At 43.6% G+C, this 23,681-nt stretch overlaps 3 protein-coding genes across 11 annotated transcripts in view; 2 read left to right on the plus strand and 1 right to left on the minus strand.

The window, feature by feature from the left end:
- MDN1 (midasin AAA ATPase 1) overlaps positions 1-6,111 on the plus strand; it is a 153,538-nt gene extending 147,427 nt beyond the window's left edge. The window contains exons 98-102 of the mRNA XM_061206786.1: positions 954-1,027; positions 1,121-1,235; positions 2,077-2,140; positions 3,625-3,767; positions 4,601-6,111. Coding sequence (XP_061062769.1) covers positions 954-1,027; positions 1,121-1,235; positions 2,077-2,140; positions 3,625-3,767; positions 4,601-4,789 — 585 coding nt within the window. The 3' untranslated portion in view covers positions 4,790-6,111. The remainder of the gene's footprint in view (positions 1-953; positions 1,028-1,120; positions 1,236-2,076; positions 2,141-3,624; positions 3,768-4,600) is intronic.
- A 3,190-nt stretch (positions 6,112-9,301) lies between these two features.
- Positions 9,302-19,272, plus strand: LYRM2 (LYR motif containing 2). 3 transcript variants are annotated; one of them, XM_061206784.1, is made up of 3 exons: positions 9,302-9,377; positions 9,869-10,009; positions 18,697-19,272. In XM_061206784.1, the coding sequence occupies exons 1-3, from the start codon at positions 9,333-9,335 to the stop codon at positions 18,793-18,795; spliced, it is 285 nt and encodes a 94-aa protein (XP_061062767.1). In that variant the 5' UTR covers positions 9,302-9,332; the 3' UTR covers positions 18,796-19,272. The 3 variants fall into 3 exon arrangements, with proteins under 3 accessions (XP_061062767.1, XP_061062766.1, XP_061062768.1); XM_061206783.1 differs by lacking the exon at positions 18,697-19,272 and adding an exon at positions 16,249-16,760; XM_061206785.1 differs by lacking the exon at positions 18,697-19,272 and adding an exon at positions 10,463-11,338.
- Positions 9,839-23,681, minus strand: part of ANKRD6 (ankyrin repeat domain 6) — a 208,847-nt gene continuing 195,004 nt past the window's right edge. For 4 of the 7 annotated variants that reach the window (XM_061206782.1, XM_061206780.1, XM_061206781.1 and 1 more), the window contains 3 exons: positions 17,211-17,324; positions 16,381-16,507; positions 14,560-15,215 (listed from right to left, as the gene is read on the minus strand). In XM_061206782.1, coding sequence (XP_061062765.1) covers positions 14,644-15,215; positions 16,381-16,507; positions 17,211-17,324 — 813 coding nt within the window. In that variant the 3' untranslated portion in view covers positions 14,560-14,643. Of the gene's footprint in view, positions 9,964-10,754; positions 11,564-14,559; positions 15,216-16,380; positions 16,508-17,210; positions 17,325-23,681 lie in introns of those variants that run through there. The other 3 variants (XR_009702799.1, XR_009702798.1, XM_061206779.1) reach the window with 3 other exon arrangements.

The raw sequence follows: 23,681 nt of genomic DNA on the forward strand, positions 1-23,681 counted from the left end.
TTTGTCAGTGTTTACTTTCCACAGAATGAATGTACTATATTCTTTAAGACCATGCACAACGTAATATCTGAATATCCCTGATTTTTTAAGAAGATGTCTTCAGTACACGTTTCTTTACGTCTGTGTAGAGTTAGTGTTCTATCAGTAGTAACAAGGCTTAGGAGCCTGGGTGGAGTTAGAACCCACCCCTCCCCGTCAGGGACGTGGAGAGTTGGGGGGTCTTCGCAGTGATGCTGTTGCCCAGCACAAGTCAGCGAGCAGCCTGAAGTGTGTGCACAGGCTCTGCTGGAAAAAGTGTAACCTCTGCACCTGTGTTCAGGTCTCACCTCCCCACTTAGTACCGCATGACTTTGGGCAGTTCATTTTATGTCTGTCAGTTTTACCTTCTGAAAAAATGATTATAACAATACTTACCTCAAACTCAAGAGTTGTTATGAAGACTAAGTGAAATCATGTATGCAGAGCACTCAGTTTAGTGCCTGGCACTTGATACATGTTCAATAGATGTTAGTTGCTACAAGTATCGTCGTCTTTTTAACTGAATTTAAATTCTAAAACTATACTGTCATTTATGCATAGATTAGAATAAATTGGTTTTTAAGATCTTTTACCCATGAGAGATGACTTTATATAGTCAAAAAAGGGGGAAGAAACCTTAAAAATTAATGGACCAAATTTCTCAAGATCGCTTTTATTGGATGATGTCTAGAGCAGACCTTTCCTACTAGTATAAAGGATATTGGGTTTCGGCGCTTGTGCTATTAGCCAGGGCCTAAGGCTACCAAAGCCACCAAAGCCTCTGAGTTGGTTGTGAATAGCCATATTCATGTTGTTCCCCTGTGTACCATACCAAAAAAGTAGTGTTTTCTGTGGGAATCTTGGTATAAAAAAGGTTGAAAGGCATTAGTGTAGAGGATATTCCGATTTCTTCAACCCTTCACTTTGTTTCACAGCTTGCCTTTGAATCTCTGGCTGTGATTGGAAATGCTCTAACCTTTCTGGAAGTGGGTCAGATTGCGGTGTGCAGGTAAGAGTGCCTTTTAATCCCATTGGAAAAACCAGCCTCTTTTTTTGCATGACAAAAAATAACTCCCATTGTATTTGGTTTTTCTCTCCCAAGTTTTGGAGAGTCCGTAAAGCTGTTACACCCATTCCATGAACAGTTCAGTGATTACTCAGGGTCCCAGATTCTGCGGCTCTGCAAATTCCAACAAAAGAAAACCAAGATTGCTCAGGTATGCTGATGACTTCAGATGTCTTCTGAAGTTATTTTATGGTATAGGAGAGACATAATTTTTAGAACTCCCTCCTCCCCAGTATGGTAAAATTTACAATAGAGAATAGTCCCAAGCCTCAGCCGGTGTACCACTGGAAGAGAATCTCCCTTGGCATCCATTATTAAATAGGATGTGATCTCTTTTTCTCAGTTTTTCAAAGATCATTTGACTTTGCATCATTGATTTTCTGGCTCCCTATTTTGAGAGGTTTGGAACATTTTGGAAAAATGAACCACCTCCCAGTACCCTTATCAAGTGGGTCAAGGCCAATTTCTCTCTACCATTTAGCCTAGAGAAGAAACGATGTGAAATAAAGCCAGCGACTTGCTCAGGATGGCATACGTTCTAAACACAGCATGGGATAACCATTTTGTCCTCCTGATTCCTGCCATAATTTAGCCTTCTTCACGTTACACTGGACATTTTTTCTTGCCTTCTTTTTTTTTGCTCAGCTATTTTCCTTTCTTGGAAGAAGACAGCTCTTTGGTTCATTTGGGGGAGTTACTGACTTCTTGTCCCCCAGAGGAAGTGTTTCTTTTCCTTTGGGGTGTCTCGTAGAACACTAGTGGGGTATATGCCAGGGACACAGGTTTTGTCTGTGCTTGAGAATGCCAGCACCCAATGTAAATGCCAAGTGCAAGGATTGTCAGTCCTTTACGGATGGATGGAAGGGACAGTTTGATTGCTATAGATTTGAGATGGTTATCTGATAATCACTTAAGTGCCAGAAGTAATTTCAGTCTCTGTGATAGTGGGAAGAGAGCTTAAATAGTTTTCTAATTGTCTATTTCTGGTTTAGTTTCTAGAGTCTGTAGCCAACATGTTTGCAGCTGCTCAACAGCTCTCACAAAACATCAGTCCAGGTGAGCTGCGTTCTTTGGTCCTCGCTAATAAAATGCTTTTCTGTTCTCGTACTATTTGCAAGTTGCTTGTTTTCATCTCATTGTACCCATTACCATCTTTTAAAGTGTATGCTCTATAGGAAAACACATAAACGGGATGATGCAGAGGTATTAAACATTCATGGAATTTTTTACTCACCCGTTCATTCATTCAAAAATTTTTATTGAACCCATACTCAAGAGGCTTATAATCAAAGGAGAAGGTAGACACCAACTAGTTTGTAATTAACTAGTATATACTCATTTGATAGATTTGAGTTCAATTGTGAATGAAAGGAGTAAGGGTGTGTGGAATTCAACATAATGAGTATTCTTCAATATTTTAATAACAAAGGAAAGAGGAGAAGGACATGATTCAGAAACCAGCTAATCCATCCATGATTGATTTGGGGCTTTTGCAGCACACCAGTTCTTTAGCCTTTCCCTAAATCCTCAATTCTGATTGTACCATGGGAAGACTTCCTTTTGAAGGTCATTCACACCTCTCAACACTTGCTAACCTTCCTTGACAGAAGACAGCCTGCCCTTAAGCACAACAGTCTTTCACTGGAAACATTATATAATATGCTAAAAATTTTAATACATTTTTTATTCACTGTTCATTTTAGTGGTCCCTTCTATTTAAGTTTTTGTTTAAATTTCTATTTAAGTTTTTTCAAGAAAAAAACAGAATTTAGGTACAAGAAATTGACAGAAATATGAAACTAATAGACAATGACTGAAATTTGGAAGATACAGTTCTAGGTTTCTGATTTGGGCACTTTCTTCTAATGGTCTACTCAGGACTGCTCTTTTTATACTTTATATCCATAAACATATGTTTTAATTCTCACATGTTGCTGTACAACAAAGTTGATCTAAATGTGACATTCCCCAAAGCACTACTGGGAAATTGTTTTATTGACAGAAGTTTTGTATGTCTTTGTGCAGCCTTGTCTGTGACTCACGTGTTCAAAGTAATAGATCTAATCGGAGGCCCCCTTTATTTGTGCCCAGAATTCACCAGTTTGAGAACTGCTTGGTTTTAATAGCACAGAGAAAGCCTGCACTAATTTGTCTTACTGTCCGTAGTTATTTATTTTTGGCTGCGTTGGTCTTCGTTGCTACGCGCAGGCTTTCTCTAGTTGTGGCGAGCAGGGGCTACTCTTCCTTGTGGTGCGCAGGCTTCTCATTGCAATGGCTTCTCTTGTTGCAGAGCACGGGCTCTAGGCACGTGGGCTTCAGTAGTTGTGGCTCGAGGGCTCTAGGGTACAGGCTCAGTAGTTGCGGCGCACGGGCTTAGTTGCTCCGCGGCATGTGGGATCTTCCCAGACCAGGGCTCGAACCCGTGTCCCCTGTATTGGCAGGCGGATTCTTAACCACTGCGCCACCAGGGAAGTCCCCATACGTAGTCTTTGAGTTGCCGTTTGAGTTGAGTTCCTCTCCTGCTGTATGTTCTACTACAGAAACTGCACAGCTCCTCCTGGTGGTCTCTGACGGACGTGGCCTTTTCTTTGAGGGCAAAGACAGAGTCCTAGCAGCAGTTCAGGCCGCCCGGAATGCTAACATCTTTGTCATTTTTGTTGTGTTGGACAATCCCAGTTCACGGGTGAGTGATTACTAAAAGCCACTTTTCTGGGGATTCCCTTCAAGCTGTTCTATCTGAAAAATGGCCTGGGTCTCACTGTCATACCAAGAACTCCTATAACATTCATGGCATCCTGAAGGGCACTGTTCTAGGCATTTTATAATTATTTTCTCATGTAACCGAGCAGTAACTCAGTGATGTAGGGATGGTTATTCCCGCTCTACAGTGAAGGACAGAAACACAGAGGTTGTAGGTAATGACAAGGAAGCCAGTATTCAGACTGACTCAGAGTTTGTCCTCTTAACCACTTTCTGTGCTGACTAGTACTCTGGTGGGTCATCTCCCTCTGCATGGCGTCACTGCAGGTATCGCAGCCTTGATGATGGGCCCTGTCCGTTGGAAACATAGACCAGCCTTTCCAAGTACTTGGATCTCAGCAGTGCCCTCCTCAAAGGAGGAAGCATCAGTTGCTACATGAAAGATGTCCACGGGGTGGTTCTGTTCCAGGGGAAGTCCTGTCTCTGCAGGTCACATTAAGGCCTGGATAGCAAGTTGAAGATTTAACGTGAATTATTCCAAGTAGAGAGTAGGAAATACCATTGTAGGGAAATCAGGTTTGCTTATCTACCCCTCTCCTTCCCTTTTAGTGGCCATTCTCCTGGAAGGGCTGCTCAGAAAGAGATTTGCCTCCTCCTTATTGAGAGTTCTGTTTTACTTAGTAATAAGAGCTATTTTTATAAGCAGGAATTAGACATGTGAGACCTAAAATTTGTCTGCAAAGGAGATAATAAAAGAGCTAGCTCTGGACACTGATTTAGTTTTTCTTTTTATTTCTAAATGTTTTTTCTTGCCAGGATTCTATCTTGGACATCAAGGTACCAATATTTAAAGGGCCTGGAGAAATGCCTGAAATCCGATCCTACATGGAAGAGTTCCCATTCCCGTTCTATATAATCTTACGCGATGTGAACGCACTTCCCGAGACGCTCAGCGATGCTCTCAGGCAGTGGTTTGAGCTGGTGACGGCCTCTGACCACCCGTAGAACAGAAGGAACACAGTCCTAAGTGAGACTTTGCGGTCAGAATGTCACACTGCTTGCCAGGTGCTCCCTTTTGGACAACTGTTTCTGAACTCCCAGCTCGAAAATGGTATTTAATCTTAGACTTGATTTATAAACATTCACCCAACAGCTGCAAAAAATTTTATTGCAACATACATTTTATTTTATAATATGATTTCAGAGCCTAGAGGAAACTCTTCATGCTCCCTGCTGTGCCTGGGCTCCAGTTCTTGTAATAAACTTGGGGCCGTGAAGGAACAGCAGCAGCAGGTGTCTGGTCTCGTACCTGGGGGGTGGCACTGCCCTTCGGGCTCATCTCGGAAGTCCTGGCCCAAGAGGAGGCTGCACCCCACCCTTGGGGCCCAGCTGCCTGCCATCCCTCCCAGGGACCCTGGACACCTCCATGAGGAGATGCTGCTGGAAGCATGGGACTGTGCCAGGCCTCTGGGCAAAGGACTAAAGGGAACTTCCCTTTTGACCCTGCGCTAATAAGGCTTGGCCTTGCGAAGCCCACAGTGTGTACCCGAAAGCTGTCAAGTGGCTAAGGCAGCTGCGGTTTTTTTAGAGAGTCTTTTTTTACTGTGCTGCTTATGAAAGGAACTAACTTCTCTACGAGGGTAGGAGGCTTGTGGTATGTGTGTTTTTTTATAAAACAACCAGACATCATGGGAGCCCAAATCATCAGAAAATGACCCTTGGGCCATATATGAATGAAATGGCTTTTCAGTGTCCTCCTTCACCTTTGCTGCTTCGGGAGACTATGCAATGATGGAAAGATGATTTTTCCTTTATTTCATCCTCTCTGTGCCATGGTTCGTGCTGTTGTAGTAATTTATTTCTTTAGTTCATTTTTTCTTAACAGTTAAGAGGAAGAATCATTCCTCACACTGATTTCACGTTGAACCAAGCCTGTCTTATGCTGGAAGAGAAGTGCTTCAAGAGAAGTAGCAGAAGAACTAAGCAGCCACATCTTTTTTTCCAGTCAAAAATCCATCAACGGTTTTTAGGCAGTTTTTACTTGGCCAAAAAGCAGTGCTTGAATACTTAACTGTGTGCTGTGTTCTATTTAAGTTCTGACTGTCAGATGTTCTTTCGCAGACAACATGCCATGACGTAATCGTCTATCTCCATGTCTGTTATCAAGTTACACTGTGAAGTGTGCCACCCTTTTGAGGTGGTCCTCAAAGACACAGTTTGCTTGTTGTTTAACCAAGTGTCCTAAAGCATGTACCTGAGGTTATATCATTTTTTATTCTAAAAAGCTATGCAGCTTATATTCTGAAAACTATTAAAAAATATACCACTGTTGATGTAACTTGTGACCATTCTTAATGGAACATGACAGGAGTGTAAAAGGTGCGCCAGGGGGTCTTGTCTGCTGGATCAGTCAGCTGTCAGTCACTAGTTTATGCTGTGTATCACAACTCCGCAACTTCAGTGGCTTATTTCAAGTCAAGTCAGGGTCTGTTTCCTGTGGTTATGTCTGTGGTGGGTGAGCCTCAGCATGCTGGCCTCATGGCAGAAGAAGGGCAAGCTGGTGGACACACACAATGGCTTGTAAAGATGCTGCTCCAAGATGAAATCTGAATGTAAGAGATGTATCACTGGCCAAAGGCCTCTGTGGGGCAGGAAGTCTAATCTTCCAGCAGGGAGGGAAGACACTAACATTATGACTGTGATGCAGTCCATCATATCTACCTTTAATTGACAGGACAAGCTAAGCTGAAGCATCCCAACTGATGTACCAGCATAAGTGATTCCCTTGGCCCTGGGATAGCTAATAGGGTCTGGAACAGAAGAATTTCAGTAAGCAGGTTACCCAAGAGTGCTATCTTCAGTTTGTGCTGTAAGAGGAAAAGGGTTGGGAAGCACAGGAGCAGACACAGGAGACCCATCAGGAACTGAGAGCATTGGTTAGGAAGAGTGACACACCTGAGTCACTTAGAAGAAGCTACTGCGGATAGGCTTGCTCTCTCACACTCTCACTTGGAGCTCAACCTTTACACTTGCCTTACCTTCCTCTCCACCTCCATCCAAACCCCAAACTTGTCCGGTCTACCTTCTGGATATTTACCTTATTCTGTGTTCCCTTTTGCTTTCCTCTGACTGCAGTGCAGCTGGAGCTCTCTCAAAATGTAGCTTGAGGGGGACTTCCCTGGGGGTAAAGAATCCACCTTCCAATGCAGGGGACACAGGTTCGATCCCTGGTCAGGGAACTAAGATCCCACACGCCACAGGGCAGTGAAGCCTACGCACCTCAACTAGAGAGCCTGTGTGCCGCAAACTACGAGCCCACGCACAACTAGAGAGAAGCCCACACACCGCAACAAAAGATCCCGCATGCCGCAACTAAGACCCGACGCAGCCAAACATCATTTTAAAATAAATATTAAAGTAAATAAAATGTAGCTTGAACTACTAATCACTTTGCTAGCTTCACTTCGTCATACAACATCCAAGGAGATCTTTCTGAATTCCTGTGAAGAAGGTACCATTTGTTGCTTCTAAGCACTACCTGCCTCCCGTCCCTTCTCTCCCAGCATCCCCACCACACTATTTGATCTGATCACAGCAAACCACAGGGGCCTTGGAATCTGCCAGTGTTCCATGCATTCTTTGTCTAGAATTCTCTTATCCACTTTGCCTTTCTGACTTTGCCTAGCTCAGATAAGCCCTCCAAGAAGAATGAGCTCCCACAGTATGAGCCTTGACAACATCTATAAATACTACGTTGGACTTATGTCTTCCTACCCAAAGAGTGATTCTAAGGACGGGGCATATACGACTCGTGACAGCATTACCAGTGTCTAGCATGAGTGAATCTTACTGGATGGGAAGAAGAAATAGTATAAAAATGTCAGTTCTCACTTTATAGATTCAACGTGATCAAAATTTCAGTAACGATTCTAAGATGATTTAGAGGAAAATAATACAAAACATTTCTAAAGGTCATACAGACCATTAATAGAAGACTCATAAGATACTACAGGGGAGTATTCCTGCCTAATAATAAAACATACAACAACAAAAAAGTAAAAACGACCTGGATGAAATTATCCTGAGGGTTATTCAAACCCTAAAAGAATTTACCAGGAGCATCACAAAGCCCAGGAATATGAATGAATTAGTTAATAAATGGTGCTGAAATTATAGTTTACAACTGTAAAAGAACTTATATCCCCATTATGCTATAAACCAAAATCCTAGATAGAGTAAACATTTTAAACGTTAACAATGAAAATTTTTTAAAGTTCTGAAGAGGAGAAGATGAAATTGAAAAGGCTCAAAAAATGGAAAATACACGTGACTATATAGAGACTTAAAGCTATAAAAGGAAAAGGATCAAAATTTTTAAAAATATGGCAAACAGCCCATATAAAATAAGAATAAAAGTCTGGATCATCATAAAGGGACCAAAGTCATAACAATTCACAAAATAAGTGTAACTAAAAGTGGCAAGGGATATTTAACTTCACTACTATTTAAAAGAGAAAAAAATCAATGAATTGCTAAGTAGTAGACAAATTTTGAAATATGTGGTTACGGTATTAGCATCATTCACACAATGCCTGGTGATGTTCAAAATCTTGAGAGTGCTTATATGCGCCAGGTTCTGTTCTCAGTGCACTACATACAGTACAGTACAACAACAGCTCTGGGGTAGATGCTGTTATTTCACTTTACAGACGAGGAAACACACACACAAAAGTAGCCAGAAGTACACAACTGGGAAAAGGGAGCTCCAAGGATTCCAAGCAAGGCAATCAAGTAAATGCTCAGTGAACGAACGGGTAATTGAACACTTTGAACTGTATTTTAATTCAGAACAATCCCGTTTTTTAAAAGTAGGAGGGATTCACCTAACCCTTTACAGTTAATACAACCTAAGAGCATAAGGAGTGTGTTGAGGGGAGGATAAGACGATTATAGGGGAAAAAAAGCTTAAGGCGTCGGGATGTTTGGTTCCTCGTTACTAGTGACACAGAATTCTCAAAACTGCTATGGGACAACCATTTAAAGTCTTGTAACTAAGGATCATGAAGACTACAACGCCAGGAAAAATGCTCGCAGTAGAAAAGAACAGGGAGAAGAACGAGAAAAGGAGGCGAGCAGAACACAAACTTTAAGAGAAATTAACATTTAAATTTTTAGTATTTTTCACTATACACACTAAATCTGAAAAAGAATATACTAAAATAGTTTTCTTCCCTCACCCCCCAAATCCTTTCATTTAATGAAACTTAACCACGTGTCAGGAACTGGGCTAAATGCCTCACCACTATCTCATTCTTACAACAACGTGTGAAGCAGGAACTGTTATCCTGTTTCACGGATGAGCAAACTTAGGCTAAGACAAAGCGAAACTGCCTTGAGCTTCAGTTCCGACTGTCCAACTGCCGGGCTCCCCGAGCCAGCGCAACTGCCCCCAGCTGCCTCCCGGGAAACCGAGCTCGCCCCGCCCCGTCACCGCCCCACTTCCGCTCCTGCGCGCTGGGGCTCTGGCGGACCGCGCTGTCTGGACGTCATGGCCGCTTCCCGCATACCCCCAGCGACGCTAACGCTAAAGCAGGTACCAACTATCCTCGCCGGCATCTTAAGGCAGCTTTACCGGGTCTGAGCTCGATTCTCTACCGCTCCCTGCACCCATTCTATAGAGGGATCTCGGGGACTACTGGGCCGGACGACCCTGCGCGCGCCCCACTCTGATTGGCTCGGGCTGGGGGGGCGGGGCTTCGCGCCGCGGGGGTGGGGGGCCGACGGGAAGCGCAAGGGGGCGGGGCTACCCTCCAGTCCTGGTGCAAGAGGCGGGCCGGGCTCTTGATCTTGAGCCCGGATCCCTCACTGCCTAGTGACTGCGGGAAAGACTGGTCTGCTGCTTGTACTCTTGATTTTAAGTTTGACAAAGGAGTAAGGAGACAACGCAAACAAACTTCTTGCCGTTTTCTTAAAAGAAAAAAGGTGGTTTTCTTTCCCCTTTTCAAAAGTGAGAACCAAAGAGAAAAGAGCCTACCGGGCTGACGATTGTGCAGCTGTAATTGCCATTTCTCCTCCCCTCTACAGTTCGTGAGAAGGCAACAAGTTCTCCTCCTCTACAGAAGGATTTTGCAGGCAATTCGGCAAGTTCCAAATGATTCTGATCGCAAATACCTGAAGGACTGGGCAAGGGAAGAATTCAAAAGAAACAAAAGTGCCACCGAAGAGGTGAGACCAAGATCATGGTGAGGGAAGGCCCTGACCCTTTTGTACTGATTAGTGAGTTTTTTTTAAAAGTTTGATAGATATCTTGGGATATGTCACTGAGATGGTATATCCTGATCATTGCTCTTGATGTTACTGATTTTTCACTTAACTGATATTTTAAATTTAATAATGTTTGCTATATCTACACTCTATAGTAGCACCACCCAACTTGTCTGTTAAACCACACACATACGAAAAGATAATAAATATTACAGCATGATGGTTTGGGAAGTATGTTTGGGGTGTATGAAAACATGCCAGACATTGTGCACCCCTAATTGTTAACTTTTGGCTTTCCTAAAGTGCATCAGTGCCAATTCTCAGCATTAATTCCTAATTTTAACAAATAAAATGGTAGAGCTGTACCTTGTTTAACCAGTTAAAACAGTGACCAGATTTCACTTTCTTCTACAGGACACAATCCGGATGATGATTACTCAAGGCAATATGCAGCTCAAAGAGTTAGAAAAAACACTTGCTTTAGCCAGATCTTAACTACAGCATTGTTCTGAAAGGTTTTCAAAGTCTCCATGTGTTTAGTTGAGCTTAGGCTCAACAGTGGGTAGCCCAAAGCCAAGTGAAACTATCTGTACATAGAGCCCTTGAGCAAAATGTCAGAACATGGAGCATGGCATATCAGAGAGAGCCAAGAAAAGGGCATAAAAGCAATTGTCTTAGCACTGAAAACATACCTTTTATTTTGAAAATGTTCTTGGATATGTCAGCAGTTTTTGGAAGAAGCAAAAATCAGTACAATAGATAGCACATAAAAAGATGTTCAACACCATTAATCATTAGGAAAATGCAAATCAAAACCACCAAGAGATACTATTTACATCCACTAGAATGGCTGTAATTAAAAAGGGAGATAATTGCAAATGTTGGTGAGGATGTGGAGAAACTGGAACTCTTAAACACTGCTGGTGGGACTATAAAATTGTGCAGCCACTGTGGAAAAAAGACTGTCAGTTGCCCAAAAGGTTAAACAGCATTATTCATAATAGCCAAAAAGTAGACAATCCAAATGCCCATCAGCTGATTAATGGATAAGTAAAACGTGGTATACCCATACAATAAAATATTATTTAGCAAACAAAAAGGGATGAAGTACTGATACATGCTACACCTGGATGAACCTTGAAAACATTAAGTGGCCAGTCACAAAAGATCATGTATTGTATGATTCTATTTATATGAATGCACAACTCTGAATATACTAAAATCTACTGAACTGTACATTTTACAGGTATGATATGTGAATTATATCTGAATAAAGCCATTTTTCCCCAATTTTTTTGAAATATAATTGATATATAATATTGTGTAAGTCAATTAAGCTGTTTTAAAACAGTGTGAGGTATAGGGCTGGAGGTGTACTGACCTCAGGAGACACCATGGAGCTTCCTTGGAAAGTCCTTCTGCATTAACCCTCAGGGTTGTTGAGGTATGTTCTTCAGATGTGTTGCATCTGATACTCGAGGACTTTCCAAAAAGATCACCACTGGGAATCTAGAACTTTGTAGGAAAAAGAAGAAAGAGAAGTTTAATAAATGCACTAAAGCACCTACCAAAAAGAAGAGGCAACTCCTGGTCAAAACTAATGTGGTTACCTTAATATCCACATGGAAAGTAAAATAAATCATTAATTAAGGAAGCTCCTCCGTGCATTAGGTTCTCCTCCAGTGACAGGAAAAAACAGAGTTTGCAGAATACATTGGAGACAGAAGTTGACTTCAGGACACTTTTGAAAGAGACCAAATGTGTTTAACAGTTAATTTAGTGAAAGTGAAAGCTCGTGGAAGAGGCTGGGATTGGCAGTTCACCTACAGAACAAATCTAAAAAGTTAATCCAAGAATCAGAGCAGCATCTGAAAGATGTAGAAAAACTTTTGCAGGATAAACAGTGTCTAGTGTTGGACTGTGTGCCATTGGAGAGGTGTAAACCAGTGGTGTGTCACTAACCTGCATTCCGAGCCACCCTTGCCCTTCCACAGCTCCAGAACCCACAAGACAAAATAATTCTGAATACTCTGCCACAGAGGGATGTGCTAATCTAAAATGCTTGCATAAGCCAATTTTCAGGTTTTTATATAGATGTACATTAGTCGAGCCATCTGATGAACAGAGGGAAAAGCATGTGTGAACAGTTTCTGAACAGAGAACCTTAGAAAGACTTACTCTTTTGTGTGGCATGATTGGCAAATACTCAAGTACAGGCTATCTCTAGTAAATCTAAAACCTTGAAGCTAAAAACCATCCTTTTATGAAGTGTGACAAGCAGTGACTTTGATGTTCTTCCTAGCAGCACTGTATGTGGAAGATGTAAGAGCATTTGTGGTTTGTATTTGCAAGAATCAAATACCACAGACTCCCCAAGAAAACCTAATGTGGGGTTGTGTTTTGATTTTGTTTTTTTAAGTGGATAAAACATGAAAAATTGAATTTTCATCTTCCAGAGGCTAAGACTATTCTCATGGACAAGCTTTTCCCTTCCTCTCTAAAGAACAGTTTAATTTTATTTGTTCACTTACATCTTTGCATATCTCCTGAATTATAGGCCAAGTCCGTTGTTTAGCCCAAGAGAAGATTTATTTAGCAATTTCTTCTCACATGTGGAACCATGGTCATTAAGATGTTGGCCAGAATAGAACTGCTGGTGAAACACATTTTATTCATCATCTTCATCAGTATTTTGGATTAGGCAAATTAACTGTTCTGGGTGTTCCCTGTAAACTATACTGTTGTTTGAATGTTGAAGTTTTGTTCCTAAAGTTTAATTTTAAGATGTCTGAATGTTCAACTAATGTATATTAACTACAATAAATCCATCTTTAAACCCCTTTATTATTATTATAATATTATATTATCTAAATTATTAGAATTTTTTTAAATACAAAAGCTTTCTAGCATGAGAAGTGGCTGAGGCTATTATTTAACATATTGACTGCCCCTGTGTCATTTTTTTTCCCCTTTAAAGTGTGCCACTGAAGTTTTAAATTCGACAAGACGAGCTTACAAACCTGAAAATAAACTTGAGAGAACATCAAATAAATTCCCTGTCCAGGTTTTGTAATGATGACATACATCTACGTTTATTAGGAACGCCTAGATCCATAGATTGTCAGTATTTAAAAGAACAAACCAAAAACAACTGAGCTTGATGGGCAGAACACACAGGGACTAAATGCATACTTTTGTTTTTCTGGGTGTTCCCATGTCAAGAAGTCATATTTTCTCTTTGGCTCAATGAGCAAAAGTTCATTCAAAATTACAGCCAACAGTTACTTGGTTCCTCTGTTTATAGAAATAGAATCGAGGTTTCTATGCATATATGGAATTTTGAGGAGATGAATATAATGCCACAAGGGTCAAGAAGCTTGGAAGATAATTAAATCCAAAGTTTCAACATACGGTTACTTTTGCAACTTTGTATACTCCATAGAGCAGAGTAACATCCACAGGGCTCCCTGAAGCTGGGGAATCCAAGTCAATTTATTGCCTTATTTACCTTGACATAGTCGCTACAAAGCAGTGGAAAGGTTTTGAGGTTCTTCAATGACAGAACTCAGTTCAAAATGAAATACTTTCAAGAAACAGCCTTATTTCTTTATAAAATGTAGACCAATAAGCTCACATTCAGAAAGGTACTCTAAGATAACTGGCTGTGAATTAGGTTATAGAAATTTCAGGTAATTGCTACGTGAATGTTTTTTCCATTAATCCACTTTAAAATCACTATGATTAATTGTACTATTTCTTTCTTTTGGCTGAAAGATACAGAAACCATGATCCAATGATTTGAACCTTTCTCGTTTGAGTTCATTGACATTCCCATTGCTATTAGCCAATTAACCCATTATTTAAATACACTCTGACTTTTCAAAACATTTTACGGTATACTGGATCTTGTGACATCATGAAAATCCTTCTCAAAATTTGTTTGGTGAGTTTTCCCCTGGCTAAGATGTCAGCATTTTGGGAACTGTGAACTTGAGGGAGGGAGTTCAGCGTGTCTGTTACAGCTCTTACACAAAGACACTCTGTCCAGGCACAGCAGGCATGTTGATATGAATGACTGCTTGATTTGAGTGCACAGGGATTAATATTTTTTCTTGCTTTTCATTTACATTATTTCATATCCTGAATATTAGGGTTTAGGCTTACACATCCTTCAGTTTCTTAGCACGGCTCGCTTAATCTGAGCTTTTGAACTTCAGATGAACTTGAGCTGAGGTTTCAAATCTGTAATGAAACCTGAAACTAAGCAAGCGTCCCCTAGTTTCAGTCTAATTGTTGAAGTCTTCATAACTTCAGGGCATAGGAAGCATGTGTCTGGCACATTTTAGAAATCAGTGATTTTTTTTAAAAGGCAAGTTCTGCTATGTGTACAATAACTGACACCTTGGACATAGCTCTTCTGCAGCTGCAGGACCGGAAATCCTCAGGAATCCTTCCCCCCGCCCTCCCCGCGGCATGCGGGATCCTAGTTCCCAGACCAGGGATCGAACCCCTGCCCCCTGCACTGGAAGCACAGAGTCAACCACTGGACCACCAGGGAAGTCCCAGGAATCCTTTCTTATCCCACTTCCCAGGCCCTAGTTTTCCTTCTGTACCTTAGTCCTTAGTTTAGCAAGTTCCTCCTCTAAACTTTTAATGTGTTCCTCCAGCGTGGCCTTGTCTTGCTGGGCTTTCTGACTGGCTTGGCTTCGTGCTTCTTCAATCTTCCTTTCATACCACTTTTCCATCTGGGTGGAAACAGCCTCAAAGAAATACTGGGTGAGCTCCAGCGCTTGGGAGGTGTCTCGAATGTGAGGGGCAGTCTGCTCGCCACCTGCTGCTGGTGGCGGCTGCCCGCAGGCGGTGCTGGGTGCTGGCTGCTGGCCGCGGTGCCTTGTCTGCCCACTTTTCCCAGACTTCTTGGTTTGGGTGCCTCTGTCAACACAGGGCCCAGCCTGCGGGTCGCATTTGGCTGCCTCTTTCAAGGGTAACGAGGCTGTCTGGACCTTGACATTCCTCAGTCGGGAGCCTGTACAGTCCAAGGAAGACAGCTCCTGCTGGAGTCTGTGGGCGGCTGTGGAGCTGAGGGCCTTCTCCTTGGGCCTGACCACCTGAGGGGGGCTGTCAGAGGCTGCTACTGGACCTGCGGTCACCACTGACTGATCCACACCTGGTTTCGGAAGGAAAACAAAAGTCAGAGCGAATCCGTGTTCATACAGTCACATGGGCTGGCATTTGAGAGTCCCGGGAATCCTGTAAACCAGCCTTCTCAACCATCACCCACCGTGTACAACTTCTGTCCTTCCCCTCCACTTCTCCCCTGATTATCATCTTGGCTTTCAGGGCTTTCAGGGATGTTGCGTTAGACACGCTGGTGGCATCTAAGCCAAAAACGTTACTGGCCTTTCCTTTAGCCTGTCTCAATCTACACTAACGGGCTCTGGGTACCATTTCCTGATTGCTAAGGATGACACATCTCACTACTTGTCCTAAAACAGAATTGGGCATTTACTGATCAGAATAAATACCCCTATTCTCTAACTTCCGGGCCCTTTACAGACCATAGCCCCGGTTACTAGTTCCTTGATCCAAGCTCCCACTTGGAGAGGCGGTCCTATTACCCATACCCAGAGCTCCATGACAAGTTCCGTAACTAGTCCTAGCATGAAAAGTTTGCCCAGGATTTTCCCCACTGTTATGGGCACAAAGAAGAAAAAACCACAAATACAGAGATGGCCTATGGTAACATGAAACACGTGACATATCAAAATCCCCCCATGGAGGTCTAATTACTAAGGCTATGAATGTCCTCAACTGATCATCATTGAGTGTAGCCACTGTAGCTAATGTAAAGATGCTCTGGCTCAAAGCATCTCTTATCCAGCCCCTGGGGCAGCTTTGATATATGAACTGTTGTTTAATGAGGCTGTACAGAGTTGGCCAAAGGTAGAAGGCTGGTCAAGGACGAGAAAGGGAAAGAGTCACAAGGGCAGGGGCGAGTGCCCTTCTGAGACGACACATCTTTTCCTCACCCTCATCTTTGGGGTCCACTCTGACACCATCAAGGTTGCACTGCTATCACAGATCAACAATTCTTTTATTCCTTCATTCAAATATTTCTGAACACTTAAATAGGAGTGCTTTATTACTGTATAGGAACTGTGTGTACAGTAGTGAGCAAAGCATGGTCCTTGCCCCTACAGAGTTCACATTACAATCCAGTGTTTCCCGCAGCCCTCTCACACAGACTGCCTTCAGATGCAGAAGAGAACGCGACCGGGGGGTTTCATCACCTTTGGATGGAAGGGCTCTCTCTGCATGTTGGTGTCGGTTACCTGTGGAGGACTCGCAAGTGGATGGTGTGGATTTAGTCCTGGAGGCCCTAGAATCTCCAGAAAGCTTCAGCTCCAGATTCTGAATCTTTAACATGCACCAAGTTTTTAATTCATCCACCAAGGACATCTAAAAAAAACCCCACAAGTTAGTACACAAATCATCAGGAGACTTTGATACATGCCTTATGAATTAAAACCTCAAGAATGTGGACTTTTCGACTTGTGACAGGCTCTTTTCTGGACCAGCCCCAAAGTTTTGGATTACCCGCCTCCCACAGGCCACATGGCCTTCTCCGTTGGCCCTCTGAAGCCCAGGATTCACCCAGCGCCCAAGCCGATAGCTAACTATGATCTTCATTAAGTGACTTAGAGACACCTTAGACGCCAACAGCCAAAGCTTCCCACGGCTTCCACACCAAGCACGTCTGGCTGCTAGGAGCATGAACTCACTCACACGCTCCCAAGTACTCATTTCATGTCTGCTGTCCGGGGTGGACCACAAACTGCCTGAGGGCAGGAACCCAATCTTGTGCAGGCCCAGCAGGGGCACGATACATAGCACTGATCCAGGGCGGAGCTCGGCTTTCCCAGCACGTTCTACAAACTGCATGGCCTCCACCTCCTGCCAGCACATTCAGCCGCAAACAGGAACCAAACTCCTGGCTCCTTCCTACTGACTTCGTTTCAGGTTATAAAAATGGCACGCTCTTCGACACAAACGCTTTTAGGGGATCTCGGCCTGGGATTTTTCAATGACGGGTCCGAGTCCCTTGACTCGGGGGGAAGAGTGGCAAACCGCAGGGTCAGCACGGACAGATCAGGGTTTTCACCTGCCGTTTCTCTCCCTCATGCTTCTCTGAGTCCGAGTGCTCCTGCAGGCGGTTCAGGCACTCCGTCCTCTCTGCTGAGAGTCGCTCAACCATCAGCTTGTCCAGAACCCGCATCTAGGATTCAATGGGCAAAGGGCGAGTGACTGAGATGATCTAAGGATGGGACCTGGCATCTTGACTCCTGAGGCGGGCTCAGGAGGACCAAAGCAAGGGCCAGGCAGAAGGTAAGCACACCTCCACTCCTCAGCCGAGTCTTTTCCCGTGGCATTCATGGAACTCTGATTTTTCAGAATTCCTGAGCATGTTTTTGTGTAGGCCAAAGCTTCTTTCTTTTTCTCATTTAAAAGTCCTGAGGGGTTTAAGAGACTATATATACACAGTAAATATACAACTTGAACCAACACAGTCCTGGTAGGTAAAAGAGAATCTGTATGGGTCTTAGAACATTATTGCCAAGACTATTACTGCAAGGAAAAACTATGTCAAGGAGTGTGGAGCTACCCCAACTCCCCTTTTTAAAAAATTGTTTTTTTAATCCCCCTTCCCCTTTTTAAATGTCAGTGGCTGCCCAAGAGGAAATGAAAGAAGCTGAATAGTCAGGGCTTTCATCCAGCTTTCCCAGTGAACAAATCCTCTTGGCCCTTCACTGAAAGTAGTCAAAGCACATGTGAAGAAGGTTGTGGACGGAGTTCAAAGGGATTGCTTCAAGGGATTTCCCTGGCGGTCCAATGGTTAGGACTCCTCGCTTTCACTGCCAAGGGTGCGGGTTCAATCCCTGGTCGGGCACCACAAGCCGCATGGCCAAAACAAGCAAACAAACAAAAAACAAGGGACTGTTTCAAATGACTGTCACCTTCCAATCACGTGCCCCTCTGTGCTCCCCCAGCTGAACACTTCCTGTTGGGCTCTAACACCCAATGGGGCCACACTCCCACTGCCTGACAAGGGCCAAAGCAGAGAAGGGAACCGTTGTGAGCAGGAGCCAGCCATGGGGGGCTCAGCGGCAGCTTCCTCTCCTGTCGGGGACACAGCTGATGCTCCACACTCAGATGTTCATAATAAAAAAGCAGCAGCAGGGCTTCCCTGGTGGCGCAGTGGTTGAGAGTCTGCCTGCCAATGCAGGGGACACGGGTTCGAGCCCTGGTCTGGGAAGATCCCACATGCCGCGGAGCAACTAGGCCTGTGAGCCACAATTACTGAGCCTGCGCGTCTGGAGCCTGTGCTCCGCAACGAGAGAGGCCGCGATAGTGAGAGGCCCGCGCACCGCGATGAAGAGTGGCCCCCGCTCGCCGCAACTAGAGAAAGCCCTCGCAGAGAAACAAAGACCCAGCACAGCCAAAAATAAATAAATAAATAAATAAATTAAAAAAAAAAATCCTTAAAAAAAAAAGCAGCAGCAGCAGTTCTGCATATGTGGTGAGCACCTCCTGCTTGGTCTCTTCAGCCCTCACGTTTTTCTGTGAACTGCTCTTTGCCTGTTTTCTAGGACTGGCCTGCTCCGCCACCTCCTGCCCCCTGCATGGACGAATGGCTCGGCCGAGAGCACCCAAGTGGATACGCGGATGTGTTCCTGGGGCACAGCTGACTGGTCCAGGCATGCGCGCCTGACTCATGCTGGACCAGAGTCCTTCCCCTGAGATCTGGAATTAGGACTAAGATTCTACATCCCAATCTGTCACCTTCTTTGAACCAAAGAGAGGTCCTTGAGACATCCCAGCACTCACCTAATGCATTCCTCTCTGGGCTTGAGCTGGCTGAAGTGACGTTTTATTTACAAAATGGTCGTAACTAATCTATTATGGCTCAAAGATTTTTTAAATGGGCTTTCTATGAAATGCAAATAACAAACCTTAAAAATGTTCAATTTCACCAGTAAACAAGGAAGTAAAAATTACACAGTCAAATGTCCTTAATCAATTGGGAAAAACTTAAAAAAAAATGCTAACATTAAATGATGGCAGAAGTTGGAGGCTCAGATACTGCCGGTAGGATATAAATTGGTACAACCTTTCAATTAAGTAGCTTGCCAAAATTTATCAAGAGCCTTAAACATACTCTTAACTTTGGACCCAATTATCCTAATTCTGAGCAAATAACCTCAGAAGCAATCAAAAGTTTATGCACATAAATGTTCACAGCATTTATCTGAGTGAAAAACTATAAGCAACTTCAGTGTCTAACAAAAGGAATGTTTAAATACATTATGTTGTATTAATATGCCGGAATACTATGAAGCCAAGGACATGGGAAAGTGCTCATGATATAAAATTCAGTGAAAAAAGCAGGAAGCAAAAGTATGTGTATACTAATCATTAGAGAAATACAAATCAAAAACTACAATGAGGTATCACCTCACACCAGTCAGAATGGCCATCATTAAAAAAATCTACAAACAATAAATGCTGGAGAGGGTGTGGAGAAAAGGGGACCCTCTTGCACTGCTGGTGGGAATGTAAATTGATACAGCCACTATGGAGAACAGTATGGAGGCTCCTTAGAAAACTAAAAATAGAACTACCATATGACCCAGCAATCCCACTACTGGGCATATACCCTGAGAAAACCATAATTCAAAATGAGTCACATACCACAATGTTCACTGCAGCTCTATTTACAATAGCCAGGACATGGAAACAACCTAAGTGTCCATCAACAGCTGAATGGATAAAGAAGATGTGGCGCATATATACAATGGAATATTACTCAGCCATAAAAAGAAACGAAATTGAGTTATTTGTAGTGAGGTGGATGGACCTAGAGACTGTCATACAGAGTGAAGTAAGTCAGAAAGAGAAAAACAAATACTGTATGCTAACACATATATATGGAATCTAAAGGAAAAAAAAAGTGGTTCTGAAGAAACTAGGGGCAGGACAGGAATAAAGATGCAGACGTAGAGAATGGACTTGAGGACATAGAGAGGGGGAAGGGTAAGCTGGGACGAAGTGAGAGAGGGGCAAGGACATATATACACTACCAAATGTAAAATACATAGCTAGTGGGAAGCAGCCGCGTGGCACAGGGAGTCAGCTCAGTGCTTTGCGACCGACCACCTAGAGGGGTGGGATAGGGAGCGTGGGAGGGAGACACAACAGGGAGGAGATATGGGGATATATGCATATGTATAACTGATTCACTTTGTTATAAAGCAGAAACTAACACACCATTGTAAAGCAATTATACTCCAATAAAGATGTTAAAAAAAAAAAAAGTATGTGTATATCTCCTCGCACAGAAACAGTACACTGCCATTAAAAAGCACACCATAGCTCTACAAGTCTAAGATGTACTACTAAATTAAAAAGCTGCAAAAAAAAAGCACAGTATAGTTCCATTTTTGTTTAAAAGGGAAAAGTAGTAAGGTTATATCTATAAAGAAAAAACCTATGGGAAAATTCACAGTAATGGAAGGGATCTCTGGGGAGTGTCACTATGAGAATAGTTCTGTAGGTGGAATGTGGAATGTTTTTCCCAATGAACATGTGTTATTTTATAAGCTCTTAAAAGTTTTTCCCATGTAAAAACCTGTATCTGTCACACATTTCTTATTAATTACAAAGGGAAAGTGTACCTTTACAATGGAAAGAGATGGTGGTTACCAGGTTAGCCAAATGAGACATCCTGACATTTGTCTCTTCTGATGTGATGTAATTTGAAGTTTACACAGTTAAATATGATGTATTCTTGCCGAAAATATTTAACCATTGGTCTCAAACTTTAGGTTTTTATCAGCATCACCTGGAGGTCCTGTTAAAACACAGGTGGCTAGACCCCGCCCCCCGAGTTTTATTCACAGTTAAATTCAGTAGATTTGGAATGAGGCCCAAGAATTTGCATTTTTTCCCCACAAGTCCCCAAATGATGCTGATGCTGATGCTTTGGGGATGACGCTTTGAGGATAACTGCTCTAGACCTAACTTTCAGAAATACAGGGATAGAGAAAGAAGTCAAATAACACCATGAAGAAACTATCAGACAAATCCAAAATATAGAACATCCTATAAAACAAATGCCCTGGACTCTTTAAAAAGTTAATATTATGGAAGAAAACAGAAACTGCAAGAAGGAACCAGGGACTGCTCTAGATGGAAAGAGACCACAGGGACCTAACACATAACATAAAAGCACAGAATATTCACTGGATGCTGGGCTGGGATTAAAAACAAAAACCAGCTATTAAAAAAAACATTTTGAGACGTCCCTGGTGGCACAGTGGTTAAGAATCTGCTTGCTGAGTCCGGAGAAGATGGCGGAAGAGTAAGACGCAGAGATCACCTTCCTCCCCACAGATACATCAGAAATACATCTACACGTGGAACTGCTCCTATAGAACACCTACTGAATGCTGGCAGAAGACGTCAGACCTCCCAAAAGGCAAGAAACTCCCCACGTACCTGGGTAGGGCAAAAGAAAACAGAAAAAACAGAGACAAAAGAATAGGGACGAGACCTGCACCTCTGGGAGGGAGCTGTGAAGGAGGAAAAGTTTCCACACACTAGGAAGGCACTTCGCGGGCAGAAACTGTGGGTGGTGGAGGGGGGAAGCTTCAGAGCCACGGAGGAGAGCGCAGCCACAGGGGTGCAGAGGGCAAAGCGGAGAGATTCCCGCACAGAGGATCGGTGCCAAGCAGCACTCACCAGCCCGAGAGGCTTGTCTGCTCACCCGCTCGGGGTGGGTGGGGGCTGGGAGCTGAGGCTCGGGCTTCGGTCAGATCCCAGGGAGAGGACTGGGGTTGGCGGCGTGAACACAGCCTGAAGGGGGCTAGTGCACCACAGCTAGCCGGGCGGGGGTCCGGGAAAAAGTCTGTAGCTGCCGAACAGGCAAGAGACCATTGTTTCGGGGTGCGCGAGGAGAGGCTTTTCAGAGCACCACCTAAACGAGCTCCAGAGACGGGCGCAAGCCGCGGCTATCAGCACGGACCCCAGAGACGGGCATGAGACACTAAGGCTGCTGCTGCAGCCACCAAGAAGCCTGTGTGCGAGCACAGGTCACTATCCACACCGCCCCTCCCGGGAGCCTGTGCAGCCCGCCACTGCCAGAGTCCCGTGATCCAGGGATAACTTCCCCGGGACAACGCACGGCGCGCCTCAGGCTGCTGCAACTTCCCGCCGGCCTCTGCCGCCGCAGGCTCGCCCCACATCCGTACCCCTCCCTCCCCGCGGCCTGAGTGAGCCAGAGCCCCCGAAGCAGCTGCTCCTTTAACCCCGTCCTGTCTGAGCGAAGAACAGACGCCCTCAGGCGACCTACATGCAGAGGCGGGGCCAAATCCAAAGCTGAACCCCGGGAGCTGTGCGAACAAAGAAGAGAAAGGGAAATTTCTCCCAGCAGCCTCAGGAGAAGCGGATTAAATCTCTACAATCAACTTGATGTGCCTGCATCTGTGGAATACCTGAATAGACAACGAATCATCCCAAATTGAGGAGGTGGACTTTGGGAGCAAGATATATTATTTTTTCCTTTTCCTCTTTTTGTGAGTGCGTATGTGTATGCTTCTGTGTGAGATTTTGTCTGTATAGCTTTGCTTTCACCATTTCTCCTAGGATTCTGTTTTTTTTTTTCTTTTAAAAACTTTTTTCATAATAATTTTTTATTTTAATAACTTTATTTTATTTTATCCTACTTTATTTTATTTTATCCTCTTTCTTTCTTTCTATTTTTTCTCCCTTTTATTCTGAGCCGTGTGGATGAAAGGCTCTTGGTGCTCCAGCCAGGCGTCAGGACTGTGCCTCTGAGGTGGGAGAGCCAACTTCAGGACACTGGTCCACAAGAGACCTCCCAGCTCCACGTAATATCAGACAGTGAAAATCTCCCAGAGATCTCCATCTCAACACAAAGACCCAGCTTCACTCAACGACCAGCAAGCTACAGTGCTGGACACCCTATGCCAAACAACTAGCAAGACAGGAACACAGCCCCATCCATTAGCAGAGAGGCTGCCTAAAATCATAATAAGGCCACAGACACTCCAAAACACACCACCAGACGTGGACCCGCCCACCAGAAAGACAAGATCCAGCATCATCCACCAGAACACAGGCACTAGTCCCCTCCACAACCCACTGAACCAACCTTAGCCACTGGGGACAGACACCAAAAACAACGGGAACTATGAACCTGCAGCCTGCAAAAAGGAGACCCCAAACACAGTAAGATAAGCAAAATGAGAAGACAGAAAAACACACAGCAGATGAAGGAGCACAGTCAAAACACACCAGACCTAACAAATGAAGAGGAAATAGGCAGTCTACCTGAAAAAGAATTCAGAATGATAGTAAAGATGATCCAAAATCTTGGAAATAGAATAGAGAAAATGCAAGAAACATTTAACAAGGACCTGGAAGAACTAAAGAGGAAACAAGCAATGATGAACAACACAATAAATGAAATTAAAAATACTCTAGAAGGGATCAATAGCAGAATAACTGAGGCAGAAGAACGGATAAGTGACCTGGAAGATAAAATAGTGGAAAT

The sequence above is a fragment of the Eubalaena glacialis genome, chromosome 12 (assembly GCF_028564815.1).
Source record: "Eubalaena glacialis isolate mEubGla1 chromosome 12, mEubGla1.1.hap2.+ XY, whole genome shotgun sequence".
Lineage (NCBI taxonomy): Eukaryota > Metazoa > Chordata > Mammalia > Artiodactyla > Balaenidae > Eubalaena > Eubalaena glacialis.